General features: G+C 43.6%; 1 protein-coding gene across 1 annotated transcript in view; it reads left to right on the top strand.

The window, feature by feature from the left end:
- Positions 1–20061, top strand: part of LOC139384699 (coiled-coil domain-containing protein 102A-like) — a 70439-nt gene that overhangs the window by 15453 nt on the left and 34925 nt on the right. The window contains exon 2 of the mRNA XM_071129529.1: positions 18796–19528. Coding sequence (XP_070985630.1) covers positions 18887–19528 — 642 coding nt within the window. The 5' untranslated portion in view covers positions 18796–18886. The remainder of the gene's footprint in view (positions 1–18795; positions 19529–20061) is intronic.

Below are 20061 nucleotides of genomic sequence, written 5' to 3'. Positions count from 1 at the left end.
ACACAGACTGCGAGCCAGGCCTAATCACCCTACATCAGTGCCTGACCTCACTAATGCTCTTGTGACTGAATGGAAGCAAGTCCCCACAGCAATGTTACAACATCTAGTGGAAAGCCTTTCCAGAAGAGTGGAGGTTGTTATAGCAGCAAAGGGTGGACCAACTCCGTATTATTGCCAATGGTTTTGGAATGAGATGTTTGACGAGTTGCTGTCCACATGCTTTTAGTAATGTAGTGCATCTGTGTGAAGATGTATTCAGTGCTCTCGTCTGCATTAAAACCAAATATCGATCCAAGTTTGATTTGACAGCAGAGATGAGATGCGCAGTGTCAACCACGCCCCCTGACTTTGAGAAGCTCCGACGTGATATGCATTGAGCACACCCATTTCATTAGTGGTGGTGAGAGAAGATACATAAATTATGTCTGTCTAATTTGCAATTGACTGTCATAGCCCCGCATGAAAAATATGTAATGGTGAGTTGAGAAGCCAATCAGAAATACTGTGTTAGAATGTTTTTCAAATGACTGCCATAGCCCCAAATAAAGAAGTTACCATTGGCTGTTAATTACATATTTTTTTTCACATGGTTGGGCTCGTGAGAATTTTCAGATATCAAAATGGGGTAGTGGGCCAAAAAAGTTTGGGAACCCCTACGTTAGAAATACAGAAAGAGAAAGGGTAGGCTATATAGAAATAATGACGCTCAAATTGAAAAATCATTAAACAAAATAATGAGGAGTTTTATCATCATAATGGAGGCGTGGATTGCATCTCACATTCCAGTGTTCCAACTCGTAAACAAGGCTGCATGGGATTTCTGTTGATGTCTCACTGTGTAGTCAATGGCAATGTCTTCTTTAGGTATTTTACCTTTATTTAACTAGGCAAGTCATTTAAGAACAAATTCTTATTTTCAATGACAGCCTAGGAACAGTGGGTTAACTGCCTGTTCAGGGGCAGAATGACAGATTTGTACCTTGTCAGCTCAGGGATTTGAACTTGCAACCTTTCGGTTACTAGTCCAACACTCTAACTACTAGGCTACCCTGCCGCCAGGAGTCACTTGTGGATTTGACAGCTCTAACACAGTTCGACTTCCAACACCGTCAGAACAACCGGGATACGGATGTTGGCTTAAATAGATCTGATTGAATTGAGCCCTTCGACTTTGGTAGTTGGAGTTGGAGAGCCTCTGAGCCTACCCATGTTTGCTGTTCCTTGCTGCCTGGCAGGCAGAGCAGGCTGTCCTGTTATAACTCACTGCTGACCTCTAACCCCTGCCTGGTCTTTATCACAGCTGTGAGGTTCCCTTCCTTCTGAGGATGATAACTGAAATGTAACGAGTTATGAATCAGCAAAACCCATCCCACCGTTTCGCTTCCGCTGCACAGGCAGTTGAACATCCTCAATGGACATTCCTTTGACGAGTCATAAGGGGGAAGTCCTAATTCTGGTGAGTTTTGTTTGAGGAAAATATATTGAGTGCAGGTCTCGAGTTACAAATCTTTTTTTCTGATGTGCTCTACTTCGTATGAGTTGAGCATTTCTTTTCTCAGACCGTTTGAAGTTTGGAACATCTCACGCTGGCTTGGTTTCAAAGCTTTAAATTGGACCCATAGTTAGCTAAATAGGTCTCTCTCCTCCCACATGTTTGCTTCTGAATGGTCAGTTTCAAAATATTTTTTTTTACACAAATGTCTGTTGGTTTATAGTGCTATAGACCAGGTGCTCTGGCTAAGCAAACTGCTAATGAAGGGCTCCCAGATCAACCAGAGTCCCAAAACCAGAGTGTATGGTCACAGCAAGACACACATTCCCTCGCCTCTTACTCATGCGGTCAAGGGAACTGTTTACCGGCCCAGCCCTATATAGGGTCTCAGAGAAAGGGTTGTGGTCAAACCAAAATCACAGAGCTATGCTTGCTCCAGCACAGTTTTAAAAATGTATACTCCAACTCTGTGGAAGTGAGGGAATCCTCTGAAACTCTTCTGATTAAATCCACTCTGACCACATTCCCACAAACCCCTGCTTTTAAAATAAAACCCCTCTCACTATTCCAGACCTGATATAAATGTCCTCCAGTTATGGTATTTAAAAAAAACTTAGCCTGGACTCAAAACCAGCCACTTAACTTGTATTAGTCTCTAATAGATAAGAACCCCCCACTTTGTGGAAGGATTGTAACGTGTGTTTATGGGGCGGAAATGTTTATGGCCCAGTTTGCAGTGATAAAGAGGCTGTTGGCTGGACTGGGAGTCGTCACACGGCTACAACACTCAGCAGCCACGACGACTGACTGAAAGCAAAAAGGGTGGGGTGGGGGGCAGTATGTACACAGTTAAAGAGAAGTGGGAAGAGAGTGGGTGGGAATCAAAGAGGCAAGATACAGTATTTTGACATTCTTTCTAATGTATTCTAACATGTGTTTGTCATTCTGATAGCTTTGGTGTTGATATTGGTGTGGGTTGTACTTGAGTGATTTTGGGGGCGGTGGGAGCCACAGCTCAGCCCGGCTCTCTGGGTCAGAGGACATGTCCCTGTCAAAGACTGGTGATGATTTATGGTCCTACGGTCGGGGACGGAGGGAGAGAGGAAGAGAGAGAGACGGAGAAAGAGAGAGTGGGAGAGACCCGGATGGGGATATTGTACAGTGGGAGAGGGCAGGAGAAGAAAGAGTTGGAGAGAGTAAAGACAGCAAAAACAGCAAGAATAGAAAAGAGAGTGTGGGGAAGAGAAGAATCAGGAAGAGTGTGAGGAAGAGCACCTGTTGGACAGAGAGACCTGTTAATAGTGGATGTAGAAACATTTTTGTTTCGAGCCATCTGTTGCACGAGGACATCAAATCTCAGGAATCTCAGCTATAGAGACAGGAAGGAAGAGGATCATAGAACAGACAGTTTGAAGAGTGGCTGCTGCTTGTTCTGGCTTTGCCACAGCATCGATTCCTGTAAAAGGACCATTCCTGCAGATCTAGCAGTGCTTCACTCTCTCATTCTCATCTCTCTCCTTGTCTTTACACTCTTAGGAAACAGGGTCCGAAAAGGGTTCTTCGGTTATGCCCATAGGAGAAACCTTTTTTTGTTCCAAGTAGAAACCTTTTTGGTTCCATTTAGAACTCTTTCGGGTTCCTCTGTGGAAAGGGTTTTTACATGGAACCCAAAATGGTTCTACGTGGGACCAAAAAGGGTTCTCCAATGGGGACAGCTGAATAACCCGTTTAGGTTCTAGAGAGCACCTTTTTTTCTAAGAGTGTGTGTTTGCGAGTGAAGGGTGTGTGGGTTTACCTCAGATTGGAGTTCTCCCTCCAGCATGCCTTACCTTGCAGTGTAGATGGGCAGCGGTTGACTGCTACATATAGAACTGGGTCTTCTGTCAAGCATGTCTGTTCTTGCTCAGACATTATGAGAACAAACAGGGATGCAAATATTAGCTGAGAACGTCTTGAAAACGATGCACACGCTTCAATGGGGCAGAAGGCAGTGTGTTGTGATTCTGGATGGTCAGATAGCTAGCAACAATGACAAGAAACTGCCACGTGGGGAATGGTTGGTGTCTCATTTCAGCTAGTTTTATCTTGTTCTTGATACCATGTCTTGTTATGAGGTAGTTTGACTGATGTCACGTCTATGCTAATATGGCAAAAATCCACTAGCTAGCTAACAAACAACTGTAACAATGTATTTGAGAGACAAGAAGTGCTCATTGTGCAACTTTATTCATGTTTTCAATAAACATTGGAGACGAAATGTAGTTAACATGTTTTCAATAATCTAAGCCAACCCTGTCTGTTTTGCTCCATAACTTCTGCATCTCCTTCATGGGTCACATGGTTGTGGCTATTTCCCCTCTGCTGCTTCCCAAACTTCCCTCAGAACAAAAGAGCCACAGAGCCGTGGCCCTTTGGTGGAAAACTTTTACAGCGTGTTTATTGGGATGCCAAACAAGCTTCATTTAGTTTCCGCAAAAGAGAGAAAGTGTCGGGTCATTCAACTACACACACGCAAACATACGCCTTACACCCACATTTTGTACACACAAAAGGATTTTCATAAGAGCCCATAGTGTCAGAACAGGTGGTGAAAGGAAGAGAACTTTGTCTCTGCACTCCAACCCAACACACAAGTTACCACAAGCGCTCACACGATGAGTCACACACTCATTCACACATTATTCCATGGTAGACACTCATACTTACACAGCCGTGACATCTATTCATTCCCCTACTCTCCTTTCACCTATACCCTCCCATCTCTCATCTGCCTCTCTCCTCTCTGGGTAGTGGGGCCGGTAATAAATCAAATGGGTGTGTCTATGCCTGCGGGGTGGATGGCGGTAGGGCAGGCTGACTCTGGGCTTAAAATAACCTGTATGTTTTTATATCCAGAGGGGAAACCCCATCAATAGTGGCCTCTACTCTCCCATTGGCTGCCCTGTCAAAGGCCTGTTACACTCCCCCCATCTACGGCTGAGTCGGCTGCCCTGTCAAAGGCCTGTTACACTCCCCCCATCTACGGCTGAGTCGGCTGCCCTGTCAAAGGCCTGTTACACTCCCCCCATCTACGGCTGAGTCGGCTGCCCTGTCAAAGGCCTCCTCCCTCGCGGTCTTCGCCGCCTCTCCCTCAGCTACTGCCTCACATGGTCTGCTCTGCTCCCTCCGTCGTTGTCCGAACGAAATGTCTCTCGCTCACCACATCTTTCCCTATTCCTTATCAAGGCTGCCGCTTTTCCATCCCTCGGATCTCAGTAACCACATGGTCTATCCAGACACGGAAGCTGTCCATTTTCCTTCACAAGTCTCGGCGTGCTGGGCTTCACGGTCTGTGAATGTGAATACTGACAATTCTAATTGTCTCCGGTTCTCTGTCTTTGTGTCTTTGCAAAATTCCATTACATAGCTGGGGGGAGTTAAGGCAATACAATTCACATCGTTATTCACGTCATATACAGTGGGGCAAAAAAGTATTTAGTCAGCCACCAATTGTGCAAGTTCTCCCACTTAAAAAGATGAGAGAGGCCTGTAATTTTCATCATAGGTACACTTCAACTATGACAGACAAAATTAGAAAAAAAAATCCAGAAAATCACATTGTAGGATTTTTTATGAATTTATTTGCAAATTATGGTGGAAAATAAGTATTTGGTCACCTACAAACAAGCAAGATTTCTGGCTCTCACAGACCTGTAACTTCTTCTTTAAGAGGCTCCTCTGTTTTCCACTCGTTATCTGTATTAATGGCACCTGTTTGAACTTGTTATCAGTATAAAAGACACCTGTCCACAACCTCAAACAGTCACACTCCAAACTCCACTATGGCCAAGACCAAAAAGCTGTCAAAGGACACCAGAAACAAAATTGTAGACCTGCACCAGGCTGGGAAGACTAAATCTGCAATAGGTAAGCAGCTTGGTTTGAAGAAATTGTGGGAGCAATTATTAGGAAATGGAAGACATACAAGACCACTGATAATCTTCCTCGATCTAGGGCTCCACGCAAGATCTCACCCCGTGGGGTCAAAATGATCACAAGAACGGTGAGCAAAAATCCCAGAACCACACGGGGGGACCTAGTGAATGACCTGCAGAGAGCTGGGACCAAAGTAACAAAGCCTACCATCAGTAACACACTACGCCGCCAGGGACTCAAATCCTGCAGTGCCAGACGTGTCCCCCTGCTTAAGCCAGTACATGTCCAGGCCCGTCTGAAGTTTGCTCGAGAGCATTTGGATGATCCAGAAGAAGATTGGGAGAATGTCAGATGAAACCAAAATATAACTTTTTGGTAAAAACTCAACTCGTCGTGGACAAAGAATGCTGAGTTGCATCCAAAGAACACCATACCTACTGTGAAGCATGGGGGTGGAAACATCTGTTTTTCTGCAAAGGGACCAGGACGACTGATCCGTGTAAAGGAAAATGAATGGGGCCATGTATCGTGAGATTTTGAGTGAAAACCTCCTTCCATCAGCAAGGGCATTGAAGATGAAACGTGGCTTGGTCTTTCAGCATGACAATGATCCCAAACGAAGGAGTGGCTTTGTAAGAAGCATTTCAAGGTCCTGGAGTGGCCTAGCCAGTCTCCAGATCTCAACCCCATAGAACATCTTTGGAGGGAGTTGAAAGTCCGTGTTGCCCAGCAATAGCCCCAAAACATCACTGCTCTAGAGGAGATCTGCATGGGGGAATGGGCCAAAATAACAGCAACAGTGTGTGAAAGCCTTGTGAAGACTTATAGAAAACGTTTAACCTCTGTCATTGCCAACAAAGGGTATATAACAAAGTATTGAGATAAACTTTTGTTATTGACCAAATACTTATTTTCCACCATAATTTGCAAATAAATTCATAAAAAATCCTACAATGTGATTTTCTGGATTTTTTTTCTCATTTTGTCTGTCATAGTTGAAGTGTACCTATGATGAAAATTACAGGCCTCTCTCATCTTTTTAAGTGGGAGAACTTGCACAATTGGTGGCTGACTAAATACTTTTTTGCCCCACTGTATTATCCATCACATGTGTCCCGTTATGCAGTACCAATGATTCATACTGCACAGCATATTTAATATAGCAAATTAACAATGATCCATGTGTCGTCATACAATCCATAGAAGCCATTTAATCAAGCACATAGGGATCAGAATGGGAATTTTGCAATGACCCATCACATTGCATTCCAGTGTGTGTCCTTGTAACGGTGCCAGATGTGACTGTTGGATAGCTGCAGTAACTCTGTTAAAGCGGCGATGCCAGGTGTCCACAGGCGCTATGTCCTGTACAGTGACAGGATGATAAAATGTAGTGAGGAAGATTCAAGACAGGGAAATGACCAGCTGACCACAAACTCGAGCTCAGAATAACTCTGCCCTTCAGGAAGACAGCCCTGGTTATAGGGAGGAGAGAAATGCATGTGCAAGTGAATGATTGAAAGGGATGGGAGAGATTACGGTTAACATACTGTATATTGAGTTAAAGACAGCTCTGCTTCTCTTCATTAATTACTGCTCAGACTTTGCCAGACGTGCTGGATGGATGACAACACTGCAAGATCAATGTAGCCTGAAGGCAGCTAGCTTCTCACCCTCAGATCCTTGGTTATTGTTAGCAACAGAGACAATGTGATGTTATCCCTGTAGGCGGAAGAGAAGAGCCCTGTGGCCAGGTGCTGTGGTCATTAGCTGGCTGCTGCTGCTTAGTTATTCATGTATTCAGACTGCCTGCAGGGGGGCACTGCGCATCACCTTCTATTGCACCCTAGTGAAACTTCCAAGACACAGCCATTTTCCTGCAGATTAAGGTTCTCTCTCTTTGTTTACCTTTGGCTGACAAGTAAGAAAGTGAGAAATTGACAAGAAACACCAGTCTCAACGTCAACAGTAAAGAGGCGACTCCGGGATGCTGGCCTTCTAGGAAGAGTACCTCTGTCCAGTGTCTGTGTTTTTTTGCCAGTCTGAGATATGGCTTTTTCTTTGCAACTTTGCCTGGAAGGCCAGCATCCCGGAGTCGCCTCTTCGCTGTTGGCGTTGAGACTGGTGTTTTGCGGGTACTGTTTAATGAAGCTGCCAGTTGAGGACTTGTCTGTTTCTCAAACTAGACACTCTAATGTACTTGTCCTCTTGCTCAGTTGTGCACCGGGGCCTGCCACTCCTCTTTCTATTCTGGTTAGAACCAGTACACAGCGTTGTACAAGATCTTCAGTTTCTTGGCAATTTCTCACATGTAATAGCCTTTATTTCTCAGAACAAGAATAAACTGACGAGTTTCAGAAGAAAGTTATTTGTTTCTGGCTATTTTGAGCCTGTAATCGAGCCCACAAATGCTGATGCTCCTGATACTCAACTAGTCTAAAGAAGGGCAGTTTTATTGCTTCTTTAATCAGGACAACAGTTTTCAGCTGTGCTAACATAATTGCAAAAGGGCTTTCTAATGATCAATTAGCCTTTTAAAATTATAAACATGGATTAGCTAACACAACATACCATTGGAACACAGGAGTGATGGTTGCTGGTAAGGGGCCTTTGTATGCCTATGTAGATATTCCATCAAAAATCTGCAGTTTCCAGCTACTAGTCATTTACAACATTAACAATGTCTACAGTGTATTTCTGATGAATTTGATGTTATTTAAATGGACAAAAAAATGTGCTTTTCTTTCACAAACAAGGATATTTCTAAGTGACCACAAACTTTTGAACAGTGGTATACATGTATGTCCCCTTGGGCCCTTGAAAGTCATGGTTCTTTATTTGATGGATGATTAGTGTGGAAACATCCCCTCTGTGTTGTGTCCCTCTTGTGCCCTGACGCCAGCTAAAAGGATTAAAACAGCCAGATTCTTCAGTCATCCTCATACCTCTGTCAGCTTCTATTCAGTTACTTTCCCCCGCAGTCACCGGCATCCTCCACACACACGCACACACATGCACACACACGCACACACACACAGTCTTGTATAACTACAGTCCTATTCAGTCCTATTTTCCCTAACCACAAACTAACCCTAACCTTAACCCCAAAACCTAACCTCAACCCTAACCCTAAAACTAACCCTAGCTCCTAACCCTGAAACTAGTTCTAACCATAACACTAATTCGAACCTTAACCCTAAACCCCCTAGATTAGAGGTCTGTTACGACTTCCGCCGATATCGGCTCCTCTCCTTGTTCGGGCGGCGTTCGGCGGTCGACGTCACCGGCTTTCTAGCCATCGCCGCTCCATTTTTAATGTAATCCATTTGTTTTGTCTTGTTCCCTGCACACCTGGTTTTCATTCCCCAATCAATTCATATGTATTTATTCCTTTCTTCCCCATCATGTCTTTGTGTAGGATTGTTTGTGTTACGTGTATTTTGATATTGTGGATATTGTTACGTGCATTACTTTTTGTCTATGTTCCGTGTTTTGGGCACATTTTATGTTACTTTGTGCTGTCATTTTGACCAGAATAAAAAGTGCGCCTGTTCACTACACTCTGCTCTCCTGCACCTGACTTCACCTTCAATACACACTCTGAACAAGGTCAACCGATTATGATTTTTTACCAATTATTGGAGGTCCAAAAAAAGATTGATCGGCCGATTTCTATATATATATTTGTTATAATGACAATTACAACAATACTGAATTAACAATTAACACTTATTTTAACTTAATATAATACATCAATAAAATCAATTTAGTTTCAAATAAATAATGAAACATGTTCAATTTGGTTTAAATAATGCAAAAACAAAGTGTTGGAGAAGAAAGTAAAAGTGCAATATGTGCCATGTAAAAAAGCTAACGTTTAAGTTCCTTGTTCAGAACATGAGAACATATGAAAGCTGGTGGTTCCTTTTAACATGTGTCACGATCATTGGAGTGAATGGACCAAGGCGCAGCGTACTTAGAGTTCCACATGTTTAAAAAAATATGAAACGCACCAAAAACGAAATGTGATGTTCTGGGCTGCTCACAGGCAGCTACACAAAAACAAGATCCCACAAACAACAGGTGGGAAAAGGCTGCCTAAATATGATCCCGAATCAGAGACAACGATAGACAGCTGCCTCTGATTGGGAACCATACCAGGCCAAAAACATAGATTGCCGACTCTAGTCACAACCTAACCTAAACAAATAGAGAATTAAAAAGAGCTCTAAGGTCAGGGCATGACAACATAAGTCTTCAATATTACCAGGCAAGAAGTTTTAGGTTGCAGTTATTATAGGACTATTTCTCTCTATACCGTTTGTATTTCATTTACCTTTGACTATTGGATGTTCTAATAGGTACTTTAGTATTGCCAGCCTAATCTCGGGAGTTGATAGGCTTCAAGTCATACACAGCTCAATACTTGAAGCATTGCAAAGAGCTGCTGGCAAACGCAGTAAAGTGCTGTTTGAATGAATGCTTACGAGCCTGCTGCTGCCTACCACCACTCAATCAGACTGCTCTATCAAATCATAGACTTAATTCTAATATAATAACACACAGAAATATGAGCCTTAGGTCATTAATATGGTCTAATCTGGAAACTATCATTTCGAAAACAAAATGTAATTATTTCAGTGAAATACGGAACCGTTCCGTATTTTATCTAACAGGTGGCATCCATAAGTCTAAATATTCCTGTTACATTGCACAACCTTCAATGTTATGTCATAATTACGTAAAATTCTGGCAAATTAGTTCGCAACGAGCCAGGCGGCCCAAACTGTTGCATATACCTTGACTTTGTGTGCGATGAACGCAAGAGAAGTGACACAATTTCCCTAGTTTAATATTGCCTGCTAACCTGGATTTATTTTAACTAAATATGCATGTTTAAAAATATATACTTCTGTGTATTGATTTTAAGAAAGGCATTGATGTTTATGGTTAGGTACATTCGTGCAACGATTGTGCTTTTTATGCAAATGCACTTTTGTTAAATCATCCCCCATTTGGCGAAGTTGGCTGTCTTTGTTAAGAAGAAAAAGTCTTCACACAGTTCGCAACGAGCCAGGCGGCCCAAACTGCTGCATATACCCTGACTCTGTTGCACAGAACGCAAGAGAAGTGACACAATTTCCCTAGTTAAAAGAAATTCATGTTAGCAAGCAATATTAACTAAATATGCAGGTTTAAAAATATATACTTGTGTATTGATTTTAAGAAAGGCATTGATGTTTATGGTTAGGTACACATTGGTGCAACGACAGCGCTTTTTTCGCGAATGCGCTTGTTAAATCACCCATTTGGCGAGGTAGGCTATGATTCAATGATAAATTCACAGCCACCACATCGATTATATGCGTCGCAGGACAAGCTAGATAAACTAGTAATATCATCAACCATGCTTCTACACCTGCATTGCTTGCTGTTTGGGGTTTTAGGCTGGGTTTCTGTACAGCACTTTGAGATATCAGCTGATGTACGAAGGGCTATATAAATAAATTTGATTTGATCAACCATGTGTAGTTAACTAGTGATTATGTTAAGATTGATTGTTTTTATAAGATACGTTTAATGCTAGCTAGCACCTTACCTTGGCTCCTTGCTGCACTCGCATAACAGGTAGTCAGCCTGCCACGCAGTCTCCTCGTAGAGTGCAATGTAATCGGCCATGATAGGTGTCCAAAAATGCAGATTAACGATTGTTATAAAAAATTGAAATCGGTCCTAATTAATCGGCCATTCCGATTAATCGGTCGGCCTCTACCCTAGATATAGCAATTGACCCTGTGAGGACTAATAAAATGTCACACATTAGTGTTGACCTTTATGTCCTCAGTGAAAGCAAGCTTTAATTTTCTGTTATGTGCAGTAGTACCAGTCAGTCTCTGCAGTGCAGAAGGTCCCTCTCTTACCCTGGCTGTTACCATTGGATCCTGCCTGACTGAGATGCAGACTCCACTTTCTCTGCTGGTCAGCTGTCCCCTGGCCCTCTCATTGTCCCCCCTCATCCTGCTGGGTGGGGACCCTATTAAGAGCACAGTCGCAACCAGGGCAGGTTGTTCGGATCATTGATAGGTAGAAGATGGAGACTGCTATGCCAGCTGTGTGATACTCCGATCCTGATTCCTGTCCCCCCCTCTCCATTATCCAGGACCTCAACAGGAAACAAGAAGCCCTAAAATCCCTGGATTGTTGTTGTTTTACTGGAGTCTAGAATTGGGAGATTTTTGTTGCTTGCCAAAGCAGTTAGGCGCTACAGGCTAAGAGATTTTAATGAGCTATGACACTTTGTGTGTAGTATTTGGACAAGCATCACTGAAAAAATATTAATCAGAAACTGTTCATATGGTTTTAAGTGTCTAGTACTTACGTTTTGCAAAACGCTTCCCTCTGCGGTTGCCGTCTGTTGAAGATTTAATATCATGGTAGCAAGATGACCAAATCATGACCCATTTTCCTGATGGTGTTGGATTTAACGTTAGTGAGCCCAAAGTCACGGTACAATGATTCTCTCTGTTGAATAACAGGAGCTAGATTAAAATGAACCAGAAAGCTCTCACTTCATCACTCCTGCATATATTTGGTGAGGCTATTGCTTGGTACTTTTCAAGTCACTTGATGTGCTGTAGGGAAGTAAACTGTTTCCTCCTATGCTGAAGTGTTTGCCCCAGATAGTCTTGTCTTACCTACAGTAGCACCAATAACACAACATCTCAAAGCACGTAGAGAAAGTGAAAGCACCACTGCCATCTCAGATCTGGCCCTGTGGCTTTCTGCACATCTACGTAAGAAGATGCAGAGACAAGCACTCGGGTTACTAGGTACATGTTTGTCTTGTGTGTTTTCAGATAAGAACGAATGAAGCGGTGAAGGAAAAAGAAGCTTTCCTTTTCACCGTGATGGAAGAGAGATATAAAAACACTTTCTCAGTCTGCGGTTGTAGACCCTAGGCTGCACAGCCTCTTTGGCTTCCTTTGGCAGTTTCAGGTGTAAAACCGCAAGGTGCTGTCGTGCAGGCAACTGGGACGCACGATACAGCCTGTAACAACTCAAGCGGTTGCGCTTTTTGTGTAAAGATACTGTTTGTGTGTCTTGTTAAAAATACGAAAGTGCATTGGCAATGTAGCACCGGCGGCAGTCAATTATATTGTTCCTTTCTCTTTTTCACTTGAATACAGTTGTCAAACTTTTTGCCTGCATCCTCTAAATTCTCCATTTCTGTCACTCTGTCTCTCCTCTATTTCTGATGGCAGAACACTGTTTTCTCACAGCAACACTAGGCTGTGTGTAGTGACAGCACTGTGTTCTCCCCCCCTAACCATTATACCCCACATAGTCTAGATGGAATAGAATTAGCAAATACATGTCATGGTTGTCTTACAGTATAAATGGAATCAAACTTGATTTGAAGTGCATTTAAAATCGCAACACACGTTATAGTTAAACATATCTATTCATATTAGTTTCTGTTGCTTTGAGTGGGGGTACGTCTCTGTGGTAGTTTCCAGTGAAGGCTACTCTACTCTCTATTTCTGCGTTTCATTTCTCAATATCCTGCAGCTATCGGCTGGATTCCACGTATCCGACATGAGCTTGGATCCTCCAGCTGGAACTAGTTTCAAATGGAAGTTCCCCAGAGAAATTGGGTTATTTATAGAGGCATTTCATTTTGGGATCGCTGACCCATGATACCACTGTCTTGGAACAGATTGTATTGAAATGCAAAAACTCTCAGCTCCAGCTTTTACTTTGTTCTTTCTTTTCTAGTTTTCAGTCTCTGTCCATCTCTTCTCCGGCTGGAGTCTTTTTGAAACTCGCTCCCTTTTGCACTCATTCTTTCACTCACCTGTTGTCGAGCCACGCTGATTTGCCCCTCTTTTTTCTCTTGGACTTCATTGACTAGACTTTTGTTTGTGCTTATTGTATCTGTCTGCAGTAGTCACTCAGTATTAGGATCACTTCCCGGTCCAATACCTTGATCCGCTCTTTGATGTTTCCCTACAAGACTCAGATCAGTGAATGTGAACAAATACCCCCTGGAGCCATAAGAGGGAGACAACAGGTAGTCCATGCAAACCAATGAGATAATTCATAGAACATCAGCTGACCTTCTAGGTCATGGATGGGTCCGAAGATCAACTTGAACTTTTGATTGGCATGTTGACAAATGTTAGTCTGTCAGTCGGCTTTGATATTGTTGAGGTGGGTCTTTGATCATTATGGAGAGAGACGCAACAGCTTAGCCCTTTATCTCAGCACCCATACACACTCTGTGATATTCCAGAAACAGACACAAACACTCTTCACCCCTGACCTCTGAAATGAAGTGACAAGAAGAGTCTGTTGTGGTAAAGTCAACTGCGCTCCATAGAAATGTATGCATGTTTCCTTTGTGGAACCACATTTAAGTGCAATGTCTGCCTGTCTGTCTGTTTGAATATTTTTTTTTTAGCAGACTGTTCAACCTCCTTTTACGCTCTAAGTAGACAGTTACAAAATAGACCATTCCTTACACAGGGGTTGAAATGTATTTTCTTTGCAATCCTGATCCTGAAGAGAAACTTAGTGCTTGATTGATTCATTGAAGCCATACAGTACTGTCCTCTCCATGTAGGCCTAGGTGAAAACCACTGTGTATGTACAGCGAAAACACCCAGGTGTCTTGTCCAGCTGTCTGTCAGCCAGACACAGACCAAACATTTCCCTTCTTATCTCCTCTATACCAAAATGTAATCTCTTCCAGTCATCGTCTTTGGGTTTCTGCACTCTTCTTCTGTCCCTCTGTTTCATACTTTCTATTATTCTTCTCTCGTTCCTGCTCTCGTTCTAACTTCCTGTCTGCGTCTGATGAGGTTCAGATTACAAACTTAACAAGAACCATGTATCAGCTCTGTTTTCCTTTTTCTTTCCCTCACTCTCCCCCTCTCTGCTTTCTCGGTCTCCCTTTTGTATTACAAGCCCCGGTTCCTATGTGTTTTCACTTGATTCAGTTCAGATTACATCCACAGTTAGCTGATAGAAGAAGAGTTGTGTCTCGTTTTCCACTTTACCTTCTTATTTTCGGTAGCAGCCTCTTCACCTGTTCTCCTCTTCTTCCACATACATATGTTCACTTTTTCTCTCCATAAAAGTGTTCCCTTTCCATGCGAGGGGACAACAGAAATGGTTTGTGGTCCAGACAGAGCCATTGTGTGTGTTTCTGTGTATATTGCTATCCCTGACTGATATGTCGTACAAAGGCGACAGGGCCCAAACCATCTCCCGCTCTGACTCTGTCGCTGCCTCCCTTTTAGAGAGCACAAGACAAGACTCTCAGAGGATAGTGTTCAGTGTAGGTGAGAAAAGGGGGGAGGTTATCTCCTTCCTCTACTGGACTGCCTCAGCTGACTCCCACCACCATCTCTGAGCCGTAGCGTGAGCCCTGGTGCGGAGTGACAGAGTAAGCTAGTGAGAGAGGTGGGTGCCTACTAGGGGGGTTAGGCAGAGAGTTTATATGGAGGGGACATTAAAATGGCATGGCGTAATGAGGTGTTATAGATCGTCCCCCACTGAAATCTTAATGAACATGAAATGGAGAATATGGATCACAAGGAGACGGCAGGCAGTGAAGGTGTTACATAGGTACATAATACATCTCTGATGGCATTGCTCCCCGTCTTTCATATCATCTCCGTTGTGTTTGAGATTCCTGAAGATATCCACTAGTACAGAGAACAGTCCGAGACAGAGATGGTATTTTAGACAAGATCTTTGAGAGAATGCATGGTGAATGAGCGTCCCTCATACATGTGTTACTCACAGGAACTGGTGAGTTTGCTGCTCAGTGTTTGGGACTAATGTGTTGGTCTATTACTGCAGAATCCTTGCTATGTTTATTCCACAATTTGCATCTTTGTACGTTTGGTGTGCCACGCTCGTAGCCTACGGTGGGTGTATTTTTATATTTAGTCTCTCTCATCAGCATATAAACAGCTTCCCTTAAGCCAGAGCAAATAATTATGGCTCAGCCATGCAATTGATCCATTACATGAGTCTCCCTCACACACACAGTGTTACAGGTCTGGTGTGATTAGTTGCAGTAAACATGTCAGATACAGGCTCTGATGGTGATCAGGAGCGGGATTCTGCACTAGACTCCAGGCTCATCTCATGTTTTGCACCCCAGAGAGTTGGTTTGGGGTGTTGATTTGAGAATTCACATCTTTTTACACCAAAGTCCTCTCATTCTCTTTAGTCGCCTCATTCTCATACATAGATAAGCCATGCTGTCGCTGCCTCTGGGGATCGGAAATTTAATGATCAGAGTTTCGGTTTCTATCCTCCAAAAAAACAGCTAAAACGGTCTCTACTCAGCCACCCCCCCCCCCCCCCCCCCCTCGCTCTCTTTCTCTCTCTCTCTTACACTATCCTCTCTCCCCTCTTCTTTTTCTGTCTGTCAAGTCTACCTGTCCCTCATTGTCAGCAAATGCAAATGTATTCTTGCTGTTGTTGACAAGGGTCATGACCCTGCAAAAATGTGTCGTTTTATAGTAAATTTCTTGCAATTCTGCACATATTGCAATAGGGCAGAGAGAAAATGTGGAGTTTTATAGCTAATCTCATGCTATTCTACACATTTTGCAATGAGGCTGAGAGACAATTTTGCAGTTTTACAGCTAATTTCCTGTAATTGTAAACATTTTTGCCATGGCTTATGACCTGTTCAAATCTGCCTTCCGGGGACTGTTGGGTGTGTGGTACTCTAGTGATGACCTGTCTGTAGAGTATTTTCATTCTGCCTTTCTGCATAATTTCCTTTCTGGCAACCGATTCGTCGGTGTCTAGGGACTGCAAGTTGCCATGGTGTTAAGCCGAAGTCTAGAGTCTGGACATGCGTGAGGTCAATGGGTTTACTGGGTTGCCATGGTGCTAGTTGAGGCTTCGTTTCTCATCCTTGGCTGTTTGCAAATTACCTTTGCAACTTTCTTCAAGCTGTACTGGCTCTAGGTAATCTCTCACGTGTGACCATTCGTCTGTAACCTCCTGTAACTGGCACCAGAACAGTATGAAGAGGATGGCCCAATGTGTCTCGCCTACTTAGACTGATCCCAGAACATATTTCCGAACTCCACAGGGACACTGGACTTTATGTCACTCATTTATCGACCAGAGTGTTTTGCTGTGGCAGTTGATGGTCGCAGAATAGGAGTAGACTAGAGCGTGTAAAAAATACTACTGTCAAAGGAAGTTGTACTGTACTGTCTAGGGCTGTGGATGTCACGAAATTTTGTCAGCCAGTGATTGCCAAGCAGATAGCTGCCGGTCTCACGTTAATTAACATAAACACATTTCGTATCCTCTGGCTTCCACACATAGCCTACAAGCCATTATAAAAAGTGTAATAAATCCATGTAATATAGCCTACACCTTCACAATAAATCCATTATTTATTTTAGACAGGTCTAAAGAAGCATGGTGAAGAAAATGTTGTCTATTTCAGAAGAAAATAATAGCATACTCGGATGTGGCTATGCCAAACGGATGTGGGCTGCACTAGTTCATTTAGCAGACAAGATTTGCTTATAATTCCATGGCATTATTTTATATTATTTTATAGTATATAAAATACAATTTAACAAAGCTGAATAAAATATAAATGTTTTCTTCAAATGATTTGGGGGAGTGCACACATGCGACCATTCTGTGTTGAGAGGTTAACAAAGAATTAGGTACTCCTACAGTATATGCTTCATTTAGTTGTTCTACAAACGTTGGGCTATATATTTTGATGTTTAATACATTGTAAGGCTGCATGATGAGACTCTAATGATGATTTGGGAAAAAAAGTATCTTGAAAGGCATGAGCCCTGCTTTGTTTTTTTTGTGCAGGCTGTACATACTCCAATAGTCTCTCATTCACAATTTGACAAACACTTAATAATGCCTCAAATTTCAAGGCTGCATCCCCTTTGTGGCCGTAATGCACCCTAAAAAAAACATGCCTTTTGCGGGTCGCAGTGCTGCGTTGTGCCCTTCTCCCTGTGTGTGATGCGCAATCCGTAGCGTCTCTCCCACACAAGCCTCTCGGTCACATGATTGGGTCTTTCTCACAGGCTACAAGTTAAGACAGACACATTGGGGATGCAACTGCGCACTTCGTGATCCAATTCCGAGGTGCATATTGAAGATATTTTTTCGTCAGCCAACAAGATGAGTAGGCCTTTCAAGAACAGCAAAAGCACTAGCCTATGTCAATCTACTATCCCCCATAGTACAAAAGTTGAAGTATTCTATTCTGTGCGATAAATAAATATTCCAATCCTAGTTTGGGACAGTTGTGGGATGCGATAGATCTCAAATTAATACAAACCTTTTTATGCAATGTGGCTGATGCAACAGATCAGAACATTTAGCTTAAAATGTTGATAAACTATTAGGCCATTTCTACACATTATAAGCGCAGCAATGCGCACATGGTAGTAGAATATAAGCATGAATGTTCCATTAGCAGAACACACCATTATCAAAAGTGACCGCAAATGCAATTAAGCATGTAATGCTTGTATTATTTGCCCACTTTAGTTGTGATACAAACCTTGTTAAAATAAATAGGCCGTTGGGCTAGGCTACATGAGGTGTGCGACTATGATTCGAACAAGTAAAGAAATGCTTATGCTGGGCATCATTCACAAGTGATAATATAGAATTCACAAGTGATAGGCTAATATTGTCACCAATCAGACTATTCTTGATTTAATCTTGTTTTCACATCTTCTAAATAATATATGTGTGACATTTGTTATGATTTAGAATGGACCATTATCATGCACCTGTATTGAAATGGGCAGCGGGAATAAATGCTTGTCATCTATGCACTTACATAGTGAATGGAGGATGCTTTTCCCCATGGTTTATTTACATGTCAACCAGGTAGGCTATAGTCCTGTTGTAAATATAAGCAATGTGCTTAATATTAGGAAAGTTGAGAAATAAATATAGTAGACCTAGCCTATAGAAAGCTGGTGGAATCCTCCTCTTTTTATTAGTGGCCATCACTCTGTTTTCTCACGCAATTGCATAGCCTATAGACATTTTGCGTAACATGACCTCATGGGCTCTCATGAAATGTTTGATTAGATTTTTTAATACATTTGCGTTGATGTCAGAGTGATTAGAGGGACAATAGACTGCTGAGTACCAGGCAGTTAGCAAGGTTTGTAGGCTACTAATGACCAGCAGCATCAGAGCTTGGAGAAGACTAATTACCGTGACTAAACGGTCATGTGGAATTTGGCTGTCTTCATGACTCGTGACCGCAGATGTGGTGGTAATATGGTCACTGCAACAGCCCTAGTACTGTCCAACTAACCAGAGTCTCCGTTTTGTGTTTGAATCTGCAGGTAGCCAACTGAGCAAAGGCGACCATGCACTCCTGAGTGCACAGCATCGCTCGTGTTTCCTGCTCTTTCCTGGATCATCATCGGCTCTGTGATGAACCACACCCCTAGCCCCCACATGGCCGAGGCCGCTAAGTCCGGGGCGGGCCTGCTCTGTGGCCTGGGCCTGGGGCCGGACAGGGTCCGCTCTCCTGATAGCCTGACCCACACGCCCAGCCCCACGGGGGGCACCCCCAGCTCCAGCCCTCCCCTGCTGCTCTCCCCTGGCCTGGGCGAGTCTGGGGACTGGGAGAGCCGTGAGGAGCTACGTCTGAGGGAGCTGGAGGAGGCCAGGGCGCGAGCTGCCCAGATGGAGAAGACCATGCGCTGGTGGTCGGACTGCACGGCCAACTGGAGGGAGAAGTGGAGCAAGGTGCGCTCCGAGAGGAACCGGGCACGGGACGAGGTGCGGCAGCTCCGCCAGAGGCTGGACACCCTGACCAAGGAGCTGATGGGCGCACGTCGGGAGCGCCAAGAACTGGCCTCCGAGAACGAGACACTCAGACAGGAAGCACTGCGTCGCCGTGCTGACCAGGCCTCGCCCTCCCACGCCCCCTCAGCACCACCCACCACCCCACCCTCCTCCTCCTCACAGCCCCTTGTGGACAGCAAGCAGGACAGGGTGGGCGAGGGGCCCGGGTCACCAGAACAAGAACCAGTGAGAGATGTGGACACAGATAAACCTGACAGACAAAAGGTGGGAGAATGGTCACACACTTTAGTACCAAACAATGTCAGGGACACACTACAGTACTCTATAACCCAGCACAGATCTGAGCCAGGGGAAAGGTTGGTCAAAGTTCTTGGTAGAAGATATAGCACCAGTCACTTATTTGGGCCAGCGTTTCATCTTGTTAATGAAGAGCCAGCAGCAGATATGTCTCAGAGCTTAACCTCCAGCATTGTGCCTCAGTGGGAGCTCTGCTGAAGTGTAGCTTTTGTTGTTAAAATAGAATCCCCCCTGCACCACCCTATCTTCTACCCAAGGGGCACAGCTTGGGTACTGCATCATTGAAGCCCAGTCCTTTCTCTGTGAGCCTCATATTCTCAGACATTTTGGAGGGAAGGGAAAGTCCCTGTTAGACACAAAATAAAACAAGCTTCCTGTCACAGAAAAGCCAGTCATCTTGCATGATTGGAAGGTGTTCTCAGATGTCCTTTGTCAATTAGACACAGGTCAAAATAGACTCCCTGAGCTGGCTCATCAGGTTTACAGTAGGGTAGCATTCT

The sequence above is a fragment of the Oncorhynchus clarkii genome, chromosome 26 (genome assembly GCF_045791955.1).
Source record: "Oncorhynchus clarkii lewisi isolate Uvic-CL-2024 chromosome 26, UVic_Ocla_1.0, whole genome shotgun sequence".
NCBI classification, from domain to species: Eukaryota; Metazoa; Chordata; class Actinopteri; order Salmoniformes; family Salmonidae; genus Oncorhynchus; species Oncorhynchus clarkii.
This window is presented reverse-complemented; position numbering and strand designations above follow the sequence as displayed.